This window comes from Bacillus rossius, chromosome 1 (assembly GCF_032445375.1).
Source record: "Bacillus rossius redtenbacheri isolate Brsri chromosome 1, Brsri_v3, whole genome shotgun sequence".
Classification (NCBI taxonomy): Eukaryota; Metazoa; Arthropoda; class Insecta; order Phasmatodea; family Bacillidae; genus Bacillus; species Bacillus rossius.
The window spans coordinates 111,749,871-111,764,568 of record NC_086330.1 but is presented as its reverse complement, the minus strand read 5'-3'; the positions used below and the strand labels follow the sequence as shown (position 1 = coordinate 111,764,568).

At 38.3% G+C, this 14,698-nt stretch overlaps 1 protein-coding gene across 4 annotated transcripts in view; it reads right to left on the bottom strand.

Moving 5' to 3' along the window:
• Window positions 1–14,698, bottom strand: part of LOC134542228 (myosin-VIIa-like) — a 143,538-nt gene that overhangs the window by 78,193 nt on the left and 50,647 nt on the right. For all 4 annotated transcript variants that reach the window (XM_063386318.1, XM_063386327.1, XM_063386336.1 and 1 more), the window contains 4 exons: window positions 14,296–14,431; window positions 5,975–6,219; window positions 5,425–5,580; window positions 3,858–4,063 (listed from right to left, as the gene is read on the bottom strand). In XM_063386318.1, the coding sequence (XP_063242388.1) occupies window positions 3,858–4,063; window positions 5,425–5,580; window positions 5,975–6,219; window positions 14,296–14,431 (743 nt within the window). The remainder of the gene's footprint in view (window positions 1–3,857; window positions 4,064–5,424; window positions 5,581–5,974; window positions 6,220–14,295; window positions 14,432–14,698) is intronic.

The following is a 14,698-nucleotide window of genomic DNA, read 5'->3' as shown; positions in this document are numbered from 1 at the left end:
TTCGTCTACCTACGTCTACGGTCGAGAGTTTTCGGTAGATTACCTTTTCGCGGTGCGACGAGAGGCGTGCGTTTCTGTTACTGCGGGACAGGTGCGGTCAGGGCAAAAGCGGACCAGCCGCAGAATAAATCAGCGTGCGAACAGTTAACGGACGTTTCCTAATTTTCAACCTGGCTTCCCACTCTCACCAGTCCGTCTGAACCTTTTCCCCTCAGTTTCCGGTCCCGGCCACAGTAGGTCAGAACCCCTACTCTCTTGCTGGATTAGCCGGGCAATTTGTAATAATCCATATTTCAGTCATTAATCAGGGACCGGGAAGGGGCTAAGAGCCCTGGGGACGTCAATACTTTATCAAAAAAATAATATAATTTATAAATTAATGTATTTAATTACTCTACCGGTCTTCTGTTTGCAGATGACCTTAAAATATACAGGAAAGTAACATCTATAATACAAAGGTGTCATTTGCTTCAGAGAAAGACTTGTTTTTCTATTTCCAAGTGGTGTAATGCTAACTTGGTTGATATAACTATGAAAAAAAAAAACACTACCATAAACTTCTCTAGAAAATACTATCTATTTGTCTTGATTCTAAATTGTACTTTTATAATCATACAGAATACCTTTTATCAAATGCTAATACAATACATGCTCTCATTAATATATAACATATAATGCATTAATTTAGATTAAAAAGTATGATAATCTTTTTATTAAATAATAAAGAAAAACTACAAAGAAATTCTTGTTTTATCCCGCTAAACACCACAAATAAGAGTATGTTTTTGTCTCACACTGATTTAATAACTTATTATGTCTCTATAGTCTCTATAGTCTATAGTCTCATGGTCTGTATAGTTAGTCTGTTTGTCTAGTGACTTATTTCCTTGTTTATATAATTGTTTCTTAAAAATTATCATGTAACCCTCTATTCATCATATGATCCAATTTGTATCTTGTCCTGCAGTGAAATTCATGTCTGTTGTAGTCTCTGTACGGTTGTAGTGTCTGCTTGTAGGTGGTGCCTGCTCATGGCATGGTGTCTGCAGGTGGAGCCTACCTGCAAATGAGGCTTTCTCTATAAGTGGTGCCTTCCTGTGCGTAGTAACTATATGCTGCGGTGCCAGCCTGCTTGTAAAGCCTACCTGTATGTGAGGCTTTCCCTACATGAAGTGCCTTCCTGTGTGTAGTGCCTACCTACAGGTGGTGCCTGCCTGCTTGTAGAGCCCACCTGCATGCAAGGCTTTCCCTACATGAAGTGCCTTCCTGTGCATAGAGCCTATATACAGGTGGTGCCTGACTGCTTGTAGAGCCTACCTGCAAGCGAGGCTTTCCCTACATGTACAGTAGAATCCCGCTGATGCGACCCCTCACGGTTTCCGGAAAAACGGACCTTATAAACGGAATGGTCGCAATAGAGAATTCGGGCTGATATTTACCCCCCCCCCCCCCCCCCCAAAAAATATATCCAAATACATAAAAAAATCACCTTTGTTAGCATAGATTTCATATTCAAATGGTCTATGGTGTAAAAATGGCAACTTTTTAAATTCATATTACAGTATTTAAATAGCACTATGTCTCCCGAAAAAAACGATACCCTAGACAGCAATATTGGAGCTCCCGTTGCCGAGAAAAAAAAAATTTCAACACAGTGCAACGTATCCATTTTCGCCATCTTTGTATAGAAAAATCAGACGATTTAGTGTTGAAATGATAACTTTTTATTAAAGGTTTATTATGTCTCTTGCGGGCTGTATTAGTGTGGCGTTTGAAAGGTTGCGTCCCGTGACACTATAGCAATATGTACGTGACGGGTGGTCTGGCGGCTCTTATTGCTCTGGTCCGTCCGGCTGACGTGCAGGAATGCGAGAAGTAGGGTAAGTATAGGAGGGGAGGGGTGTGGACGGGTAAGTGAGGGGAAGGAGAGCGGAACTGCTGGCTGCGCGCACATCTACTCGCCAGCGCCACTGTCTGGCGACACAGACACTTGTATTTTATACACTGGCTGACGATGGAACGTAGCAAAGTAAATGTGTTTGCCGACTTGGGCAGGCAGTAAGTTGTTTAGGCACTAGGCCTGCGTGTCAGTTGGCATGGTCGGGCAGATAAATTTGACTTCGGGCAGGCTCGGGTGGATAAATTGTTCAAACTTTTCAGGCTCGGGCAATCTCGGTCGGCCTTGAACACTACTTTGTGACTGAGCATGCGCCGGGCGTACGCGGACGCGCGCGTGTGTGCGTGTGTGCGTGTGTGCGTGTGAGTGTGTGTGAGTGTGTGAGGCTGGCGACCAGCAGCATCGTTAGCTAGCAAGAGTGTGACGGTAATTGTCGACCTTGACCACTTCCGCTTCCTGAAGGGCTCGCTCTCCTTTATCTCTCTCCCCCTCCCACAAATATATTGGCTGTCAGGTCTCGCCCTCTTCACCTTCTTTATCTTATCTCTCACCACACTTGAAGCACCTAATACATTGTCGGTCGTACCGGTATTGGCTAGCGTGGACAGTTTAGAGGGGTGGTATCTATTTTTAGCCGTCTTTTGTATGCCTGCCTGCCTGCCTGCTTACGGTACAGCGCTCGCCAAGATAAACGCGCCCAACAAAGTGTAACAGACTTGTTTTTCAGCCGATTTTACTCAAATTTTCGACTTTCTCTGCTCAAATTTTTCACGGTTTCTCAAAAAAACGGTTGTATAAACGGAATGGACGCATCAGAGGGGGGTCGCATCGGCGGGATTCTACTGTAGTACCTTCCTGTGCATAATGTCTAGCTGCAAGTGGTGCCTGCCTGCTTGTAGAGCCTATCTGCATATAAGGCTTTCTCTACATGTAGTGCCTTTTTGTGCGTAGTGCCTATATGCTGCGGTGCCTGCCTGCTTGTAGAGCCTACCTGCATGCGAGGCTTTCTCTACATGTAGTGCCTTCCTGTGTGTAGCGTCTAGATGCTGCGGTGCCTGTCAGCTTTCAGTGGCTACTTTGTCAATGTGTGATTGTTTTGTATGTAAGTACTGTAATTTTTGTCATGCCCACCTCAAAAGTTTACCAACTTTTGTTGGGCATGTCACAATGCTAAATAAATAAAAAGAATCTCAAATCATATGCATTGAATAAATTGTTTATTTTTATGATGTGACACTAATGTATTTTGTGATTTAATTTAAAGAACGGAAAATCTTGCTAGATTAACATTTTGAATAATGTTATTTTATTGTCTTTTAACTTGTAAAATTTTGTTGGTAATTAATATGTTATTCTATGGTATGGCACATTAGGTTGTCCAGCATCAATTTAACCACTCACGTTCAGATTTTTGGATCAGGTGGATTCCCGCTGTATTTGGTCACATTACTGCATTGCCAGCGGTTATTGTCATTTTTTGTATGAAACCGTTGATAATACTTATATGAGTGTTTCTGTGAAATTGTAACTTGGGAAAAATTTTTGGTTTTGCAGAAAATTTTAGATAAATTACTGTAAAATTTTCCCAGAAAGGTTGTCCTGAAAACTAACATTTCTACGTATAGATATGAAAAAAAAAATCACTTTAAAAATGTTAATTGTGGGGGTACTATAAATGATAAAAAATACTTATTTATTTCCAAATGATATTTCAACTACCAATCAGAAAGATATGTAACTTGTTTTAAAAGCCATTGATAGTTTATTAGGTCAAGGCTTGTGAAAGATAATATATAATCAAGAAATATGACTAGTCAACATTAAACACACAGTAGAATTACTTTCGGTACAGCTTTTGCTGTTTTATAGCGGGCTATATTACATATTTTCGTATCTGGTATTCCTGTCAAAACTATGTTGATGTTTAATAATACTGTGAATGTGTAGTTCATGACCTCACCTTCTCCTGTAGACCCAGGTTTTTATACTCCTCTGCAGAATGAGTATACTTTTGGCCAGTACCCGCTCTCTCAGCTGTTCCAAAATAGTGTCGTGAGCATCTTTCAAGAACACCTTGCTCTTCCCCAGTTGGTACACTTCAGCAACAGCACTGCCACTGCCAAGGACGGCAGCACATATTTTAGCCGAGGCCTCTTTGCAGTCGGTCTAAGTGCAAAAAAAATTGTACCTGTTAACTTTATTGAGATAAGATAAATGAATTGAACAAGTTATTGTGGACACTTTTTAAGTGAAGTATCTTACATGAAATTTTAGAATTTTATCTCTGAAAAGAAACAAAAATGTTATTACACTACATATTTATCTGTGAAGAATTGTTATAGTATATACTTAACCATAGTCCTTTGATGATTATATAAATACTTTACAGTCATACTGTCTGCAACTTCACAATGTTGTAATAAATATTTAATTTTGCTTTGTGAGACCAATAGGCATGGGTAAGGGGGAGGAGGAGGGGGTGAAATCTAGTAAAGGTATGTGTGTATGAGTAAGAGAAATTTATATGGTTCACCTTGACATGTTTAACACCTATTCTACTAATTGTAAATAACTATTATGCACAATTTTTAAGCAGCTGCAAAAAAAAAACATTATACCATAGAATTTTGTGCAGTTAATATCACATTGTACAACCTATTAATGCAGATGAAGGAGTGCATCATTTTTATAGGTAAGAGATGTGAGTGGAAAAATTTTACATTTTCCCAATATTAAAATAGATTTACATAATTAAGATAGGTTGATATACTAAGCTAATAGCAGACCTAAAATCTTTCTATATAGATAGTAATCTGCTCACATGTATAGTGTTAATATTTATCCTCTATTAAAAAATTTTTATACCACTTGTAAAATTTTACATAACTATTACTTTACAGTATTTATAAAACTTTGGAGTTAAAAAGTAATCAGATTATGCCTGTTTGTATAGTAAATTTATCTTTCTTTAATACTAAATGGCTCACTTTTTTGTTATTTGGTTATCTTTATAAGAAACAGTTGATAAAACTTATGTGTGTGTTTCTGTGAAATTATACTTGGAAATTTTTCTGGTTTTATGGAAAATTTCTAGATAAATTACTGGAAAGACTTTCATGATAAAAAAAAATTGCCTTTAAAAATTATTTCAAAAATGGTAATTGTTGTTATACCTTAGCTTAATAAAAAAAACTTAGTTACAAAAATTATACAACTACCATGGAGAAAGATATGTAACTTGTTATAAAAGCCGTCATGGCTTATGAACGATAATATTTAATCAAAAATATGACTAGTCAAGATTACACAGACAGTAGAATTCAATACATGTTGCAATTTCAAAACCAAATTAATGATTTATTCCGACTGCTTTAAAATGCCTTGACAACTAATATCATACTTACTCAAATATAAGACACTATTGATTTTAAGATGTAGGATTATTTTTAATACGAATGTGACATTCATGTTATAGTTCTGATATTCTCTACAAACAAAGACATTTTTTTTTAAATATTTATTTTTACCTTAGAAGCATGAGGTATTCCTGGCACCAGCATTCGATACCTGTCTACAAACTCTTTGAAACCATGTCGGATTGGGAAGCCAGCTCGTCTGATTTTAGCTGTCTCCATCATACCCGAGTAGCGAAGCTGACGACAGCAAAGATTGCGATCAAACACCTATAAACAAAAATTAGATATGGAGTGGTTTACAAATTTAAGTTTGACTGCATTTAAGTAATTTTTGAAAATATTTTAAATATTATATAATCTTTCTAAACAATAAACAAAATATATTCCTGCAATACCAAAATATTAATGCTTATAATATAAACAAGGAAAACAATTTTGTTAAATTATTAGCATTCATAAAGATAAAGTGCAAAATTATTCTGATTACTAAGTTTGTGTTATGGGTACTTAAACTAAGTCTCATACAGATTTAAGACCTTTGGGATGTTTGGTGACTAAACTGCAAGCGTTATAGATTGTGTGTATGTTTAAAACATGCAGTGTCATAGTATTTTATAAAATATTAAAAATAGTAATCACCAATAAAATGTGTTTTCTATACCTTTGGTTTCTTGAAGTGATTTGGTTTGATGCACCGAACAAAGAATGGATGGCAGCTTCCCAAAGTTTTCATGAGCGACTCCAGAGACTTTCGGAACTGCAGGGATAGAGAGTAATTGCGTTTCTTAGAGCTTTCGGCCTGAGCCAGGTCATCAGCAAACAAGTTCTTCAGAAACTTGTTGCTGGATATGTATATCAGCTGCTTCAGGTCCGCACTGAAAGAATCTCGATTCTTTTCCAAGAAATCTGTAAATAGACAAAAAAATTTGAAGTTTTAATGAAGGAATGAATTAGGGATCTATGTAACATGCACATGAGATCGATACGAGATGAGATAAATGATTATGAGATGATTGAGTATTGACAAAATGAATGGGTGGGGGAAACGGGAGTGTCTTGAGAAAGCTCACAGGCTCACGGCAATGTCAGCTGCGTTTGCCCTGGCATGATGAACACTGGAAGAAATTTGCTGTTTCTTTGGGGAACATCAATGTTCTCCTTTCATTTTCCCACCTCCTCACATTTTACTTGTTCGCTCGTTGTTACTTGCCCTCCCCTCTCTAGGATTTCATATTTGCGGTTTGCGAATAAAGAATGATTGAAAGGGGTCGAAAGCCTTAACACATTCTCATTATTCTCAGTTTTTAATCAGTGTCCCGTTGTGTGGGTGCCGCAGTGCATGCATCAAGGTGAGACATGGTGAAATGTAATTTTTAAGTATCTTAACATTTTATGAGTGGTGGTCATACCATGTAGTTTAATTTGTGATAACATTTAACTGCTCGTACAAATTTATGTTTGACTTTCCACCTTAAAAATTATTTGCCTTTGTTTGGTTGCTTTTTGCTTGATCTTACTGTTTTTTGTATTCTTGTTCCTCTTATTTTTCTGCATGATTAGCTTCTGTGCATCGCCTTGCAAGACTACTTGCTTTGCCAATAGGATTTCTCCCTAGTTTCATAGGGATGACAACTTCTGCTCGTCTATCCATTAAGGACTGGGTCTGCACTCATTTGGGCTTCGCCTTTTCACTACTTGACTCTTGGTAGTTTGTGCTTGCACGAGCCATGACTAAATGTAACTTATCACCTGGACAGCATGTGCACTTTTGTATAGTCTTTTGTAGTTTGAGTTTATTTATTCATTAAATTATTTGTATCCACCCTTAATGTCCATTGCTATGACCAATACCTAAAGTAATTTTTGCTCTGGTATTTTGAGCCTTTTGCTATATGTTCACACATTATTTATCCAATTGAGTTGAAACTTTGCATACTTGACCTTCAAAACAAGGGGAAGATCACTGCCTAGGTGAGATTTCGATAAAACAAAACCTTAAAGTATGATTTAATTATTATTGGTGAAATCTCACCATTCCATCTTCGTAGTATGGACTAACCACGAAAGAATGTGGGCTATTAAATTCAGTTCACTCAGCAAGAGACACAGTGTGCACGTTGCATGCAATCAGCAGCTATCGATTTTGATTTTGGCCTATGCGAGCACACTGTACAGTAATCAACTTAACCAAATATGAATGCACTGCAGATAAAGACTATAAGATTAAAAACGTCTTTGAAAGAAACTTTACAAATTGGATTTGTATTTCTGTTAATTAAATAAATAACCGATAATATTCTAACAAATACTAAAAATTAATGGTTTTCAACTTTAAAATACATCACTTTATATGGCAAAAGAAGATTATGGGAAAAATCTTAAATGAGGAGAAAAATAAATAAAAATAATGTATATCTTATTATTGGCGGGAAAGAAACATTTGAAAGTATTGGACAGGAAATCGTTGTAATGGTAATTACCATATTGTCTAGGTGAGATTCTGATTAAACCAATCCTTAAAGCAGAATTTATTTATTCTTGATAAAATTTCATCATTGCATTGATAACTCATCTTTCATCTGATCTCTATGAAATTTTGCACGCTTGACCTATAAAATCGTAGAGGTATTGGTCTATGGAATGGTTGTCTGTTCTGAAGTACCTGATATAGTAGCTGTATAAAGGCTAAGGCTAATATGCTATCAATGTTTAATAGCTTGAAAATAACTTGCTAGGAACAATTGTAAATATGCCATCATGTAGTGAATATTGCTAAAGAAACATAATACCAACACATCTGCAAGATGTGAGGTTTAAACTTCATTATAACTAAAAATTGTTTTGCTATGCAGAAGCAAAGTATTAAAATGGCAAAAATTGTAAACACCAACTCCCATACTTCTTACCTCCCTGTTTAAAACACGAGGAAGGTCAATGTTCAGGTGAGATTTCGATAATACCAACCCTTAAAGAAAAAAAATAAGGTGGCACGTGAGTAGTATCGGATAATTACCAGTAAGTACTTTATGTCAGTTCCTCTTTTCTATGGTCTGAATAATAATGGTGGCACGTGAGTCAAGATATATAAAAAGATAAAGAGGGATTGAGATAGACAGTGATAGATAAATACAGGATATATATATATATATATATATATATATATATATATATATATATATAGATTAAGATATATATAACAAAGAGAGAGAGAGAGAGAGAGAGATAAAGTGATAAAATAAAGGGTTAGTGTTCTGTAAGAGACTTATGGAGTGCAGGGGTTGCATGCCCTGCGGAGAGAGTTATCTTGTAATGGCGGCAAGCTAGGAAGCACAATAAAGAGAAGTCTTTAGTAACACAACATGGTGTCAGAAGTGGGATCTCTAACGGTGTAGAATTATAAATTGTAGTGCAGCAAAAAAAATGTATACTTGGCCAGGATGACAGATCCGCACGATCGGCCACGGGACTCACCTAAGGGTATCAGTAATCTCAAACCTCCAGCAGCTTTTGACTTCACATCGCCATTATTGTGGAAGCAGTGGAAACAACGATTTTATAGGTACATGTCCGTCTCTGGTTTCATTAAGAGGACAGACAGGGAGAAGATTGATATTCTTCTGTATGTCTTAGGCGAGAAAGCAGAAGAATTGTGGAATCATTTTTCGCCTCAGCCTACCAGATACGAAGAGGCTTTAAATGCATTTGAGAATCATTTTCAGCCATGCAAGAATATAATCTTTGAAAGATTTAAGTTTAATTCCCGTGTGCAAGGGTCTGAAACAGTGGATGCATTCATAACCTCACTGCATACTTTGGCGGACTCGTGTGAATATGGTGCGTTAAAAAATGAACTTATTCGGGACAGAATTGTAGTAGGGATGAAAGATCGGAAAATTAGTGAACAATTACAGTTGAGACCTTCTCTGTCGTTGGCGGAAGCGGTGCTGATAGCCAGACAAGCGGAGATGCAAAGCCAACAATCACGACTTCTGCAACAAGGTGGTTCAGAGTGTTTGGAACTCAACAGAACTCATTGGGGTCCATCTCGCAGCAGGGATAAGGGGGCCAGTGCTACAATACAGCAGCCGGCGGCCTTGGGAAAGTTTCCCGGTTCCACCAAGCCCACAAACACATCGGTTCCATGCAAGGAAGCACTCTGCTGGTTTTGTGGTAAGGGGCAGCATGATCGTTCCCGGTGCCCTGCACGAAGTGCTAAGTGCTTTCGCTGTGACAAACAGGGGCATTGGGCAGTAGTGTGTAAGGCTTCAAGTGCTTCCAAGATATTTAGTGTACAGGATAATCAAGGTGAGTCAGACTGTAACAGTGTTAGTCCTTGCAGTCAGGATCATTTCATAGGGGGACTAACCTGCAATTCAGTCGATGTTAAACAAGAGCATAGCCCATGGAAAGTGAACATTAAGATTGTAAACTTTGAGCGGAAATTTAATTTCCTTATAGATACGGGTGCAGATGTTACGTGCATTCCTGGCAGCATGGTACCGGTTTCGTACAGAGACTTTGTGATCCCCTGTAAAGACAGACTGAAGGGACCGGATGGTAAGGATTTGGGGGTTTTGGGCTTCTTACAGCTACAATTAGAGCACAGGGGGATTAAACACAACAGCAAAGTATTTGTTTTGTCTAATCTTCAAACTCCTCTTCTGGGTCGAGCAGGGCTCGTAAAATTGCAGATTGTGGGTTTTCAAGAAAAACATTTACTTATTCCAGGCTTCGTCACAAACAGTATTCGTTATGCATCCAAACCAGAACTCGAAACCAAGTGTCCAGTGGAAGGGAGCGATAATCACATTGTTAACATAACATCTCCCTCAAAGTCACAGATAGAACCGCAAAAAGAGTTTCCAGGTCTTTTTCAACAGTTGGGGAGATTCGTAGGGGATATTAAAATAGTCCTGAAGGATACTTGCACTCCCTTTGTTCAACCAACTCCTAGAGTTGTGGCCATACCTCTATTGCGTAAACTGAAGGCAGAGTTAGATCGCCTGCTGAAGTTGGATATCATAGAGCGTGTCACGGAGCCCACAGAATGGGTTGCACCTATAGTGGTTATTCCTAAAGGAGATACTGTCCGTATTTGTGGTGATTATTCTGAGCTGAACAAGTGTGTTCAGAGGCCACATTTTCCCATTCACAGCGTGGAAGTTACACTTTCGCAATTAGCGGGGGCAAAGTACTTTTCAAAGCTAGACACTAATTCTGGCTTCTATCAAGTTCCATTGGAGAAGCATAGTCAATTACTCACAACATTCATAACTACATTTGGAAGATTTTATTTCAAGAGGCTACCCTTCGGCATATCCTGTGCACCTGAATATTTTTCTAGCAGAATAGCTATGTTGCTGGAAGGTATAGAGGGTACTACGTTCCATGTAGATGACATTTTGATTTTTGCATCAAGTATGCAAGAGCATGATAGGATCTTGAGACAAGTACTTCACAAACTTGAAGCCGCAGGTATTTCCCTTAACTCTAGTAAGTGTGTTTTTGGAGTAACCCAAGTGAAATATCTAGGTCATGTCAATAGTGCGGCGGGGGTTTCAGTGGACCCAGACAGAATTCAGGCTATTCAAAAATTTCCAGTGCCCTCAACCAAAACAGAGGTCCAGAGGTTTCTGGGCCTAGTCAATTTTTCTTCCAGATTCCTCCCTGAGAAGTCTGGATTGCTTACGCCGTTGTTTGCCCTTCTGAAGGAGAACGTGGCATTTGCATGGGAGACACCACAGCAAGAAGCGTTTGCAGAAGCTAAGAGACTGTTAAGTCAAGCACCCACATTGGCGTATTTTGATGCCACAGCTTCGATCATTGTAAGTGCAGATGCTAGCTCTAGAGGCTTAGGAGGGTGCCTCATGCAGGAACGAGAGGGGAAACAGGAAGTTGTAGGATATGCATCTCGTACACTTTCCGATACAGAACAGCATTATTCCCAAGTGGAGAAAGAGGCATTAGCTCTCACATGGTGTGCGGACAGATTTCAGCAGTACATTTTGGGACTACGAGTAACACTCGAAACTGACCACAAACCACTTGTTCAAATCTTGCAGACAAAACACATAGATGAGTTAACACCTCGTTTGCAGAGATTCCGTCTAAGATTGATGAGATATTCCTACACAGTTCGGTACATTCCAGGCAAACAGCTTGCAGTGGCAGATTGTTTGTCGCGGGGTCCTCTGGGTGAGGACAACCAACATGGAACAAAGGTAGATCTGGAGAGAGAAGTAGAAGCGTTTGTCCACCAGATCATCTCTAACTGTCCCATAAGTGATCAGTTCTTGCTTACTATTCAGGCAGAGCAAGACAAAGACAAGATTTGCAAACAATTGCAGTCCTATTGCGTGCAAGGTTGGCCCGAGAAAAATGAGGTCCCAGAGTACATGCTACCTTATTGGCAATATAAAAATGACATAACCTATGCAGACTCTTTCTTGCTCAAAGGCACTCGATTGGTCATCCCAGCATCACTTCAACTTCACTGTCTGGAATGTATTCATGCATGTCATCTGGGCATAGTGAGATGTAGAGAAAGAGCAAAAATGTCTGTATGGTGGTTTGGATTATCTTCACAACTAGAAAACTTGATTAGGAACTGCCCAAGTTGTGTGCAAGAGAGACAAAACCCCAGGCAACCCTTTGTCAAAGCAGAAAGACCATCTCGCCCATGGCAAGTCGTCGCAGTAGATCCGTTTAAATGTGACACATGGTACCTAATTGTCACGGACTATTACTCAAGATATTTTGAAATATTTCCATTATCTCGTTTGACAGATGTCGCAGTGATAAGTGGATTAAAAGAAATTTTTGCACGTTTTGGCATACCGGAAATAGTACGGTGTGATAATGGTACACAATTTGTTTCAAGAAACTTTCAAAGCTTCGCAAACACCTACAAGTTCCAAGTGTTTACATCTTCTCCACATTACCCTCAGTCCAATGGCTGTGTGGAGGCAGCTGTGAAGATTGCTAAGAGTCTACTGAAGAAGAACGAGGATATCACTTTGGGCCTTTTGTCGTATCGAACCACACCCTTGGATTGTGGTTTCAGCCCGGCGGAGATGCTGATGAATCGTAGACTGCGATCTACACTTCCGGTTCTTCCAGCAGTGCTGGAGGAGGTGGTACAACCTCGTTTGGCACACGCTAGAGAAATGCTCGCAAAAGAGAAACAGGCGGCTCACTATGACAGGAGACACAGAGTACGACATTTACTTGATTTTCAGCAGGGAGACAAGGTTTGAGTCACAGACCTAAGGAGGTATGGCACCATAGTACAAATTGGTCCACAGCCACGTTCCTATGTCATAGAAACTGATGAAGGTAACTACAGACGAAATCGATGGTTTCTGATTCCGGCACCTTTCTATAAGACCAAGAATGGAAGTGAAGGAGATTATGTCAACAAGGTCCCTCAACCATTCACCAGTGACGTCACTAGTGTTGCACCTATGGAAGATGTAAAAGCCTGCATACCTTCACACAAGAAGGAAGAGAAAGCAGTTGGAGACGAAGACATTCAGCAAGAAGTAGTGGTGAAGGAAAGTCACGTTACACAAGACTCTGATTCAGAATTTGATTTACTTAGAGAGGGTTTCAAGGGCTTTTCCGACAATAACAATATGGGTGCTGGTAAACAAGGACACGGTGAGGTGAAGCAGGGAGACAGGAAAGACAAACGCTTTATAAAGAAACCCAATTGGTTGAAAGATTATATGTAAACAAATGTATGTATAGATGTTGAAGTAGAGGCTTGTTGAACACTATTGTAACTGAGGGACAGTGCTTGTAAGGTGTTATCTTAAGATTTTGTTCTGTTTGTGTCTAAAACATTATAATTTAAATATTAGGAAAGGAGAGATGTTCTGTAAGAGACTTATGGAGTGCAGGGGTTGCATGCCCTGCGGAGGGAGTAGTGCTTGTAAGGTGTTATCTTAAGATTTTGTTCTGTTTGTGTCTAAAACATTATAATTTAAATATTAGGAAAGGAGAGATGTTCTGTAAGAGACTTATGGAGTGCAGGGGTTGCATGCCCTGCGGAGAGAGTTATCTTGTAATGGCGGCAAGCTAGGAAGCACAATAAAGAGAAGTCTTTAGTAACACAACAGTTAGAGATATAGACATTTATACAGATATATTTATATGTATATATAGACAGATATATACAGATGTATAGAGATATAAATATATATATACATACACAGAGTGAGATATAGAGATGTATAGATAGAGATAGGGAGATTTAGAGATATGGAGTGATATGGGGATGTGAATATAAAGAGATGATATATTAAGAGATATATAGACTTATAAAGAGATAAAGAGAGAAATAGGGATGCTTTGTAGTTTGTATGTGTGTACAAACTTTAAAAAAAAATAATTACATAGATACTTTGCAATGCATGCCAAGCATTAGCTATTACATATCTTATATAACCTTTACTTTTCACATAAAATTAAATAACTGCTTATAAATTTTTTCTTCTCAATAATTCTTCCAAATAATTCATTTTATGAGGACTCAAGCATTAAAGTACTGTATTAATAGTTAAAGCTTTTGTACTTACAACACCCACAATTATTTATCCTCTACACCCACTAAACTTTTATGTGCAGAAGTTTCTAACAAAGCCTATGTTATTACATATGTGTTCAGTACAAACTAACACTATCATGACAAACATTCATGAAAGAATACTCATTCACTCAACCAGGTCATTAAGTTTGCACCCATTCACTGTGATAACAGAACCAATCATAAGCATAATTGTAATAGCATGTAGTCATAAGGTTGGTACTTGTGTATGGGAACTAGTTCTCGATTACAGTAAGTCTGTTATGGAGGTGATGAGAGACTGGGTTGAGAGAGAGAGAGAATAAAATTGTCAGACATAAGTAAGTGATCTTTATTAATAGGCTGTCCCAGTTCAGAAAGATAACTAAACCAATAATTATGTAAAGAGCACTTACCCTTCACATCATAACTCACTACTCCCGCAAAATGGTTCAAACCAAACGACTGGTCTTCATTTGACCGTGGCTCATTGTAGTTCTTATTTTTGCCATGGCTTGAGTTCATTTTGTTCAGTAGTGACTTATCAGTGCCCTGAAAAAAAATAAGCATATAAGCTACCAATAATACAAAGACAATTAAAACCCAGTGTTAAAGACGTCAACATCAGAAAGCAAAACATTATGTGTCAAAGCTGAGATGAAGAACTTAAATCATCACTTATCACAAACAACGTAGTGGTGTTTTATTAAAGTTTATAGACAGTCTTTTCTTGATGCTGGCTTAAAATAATAACTATGCTCAATAATTCCTTCACACTGATTGGTAATTAATTACAGTAATTAAGTTTCCCACAATAAT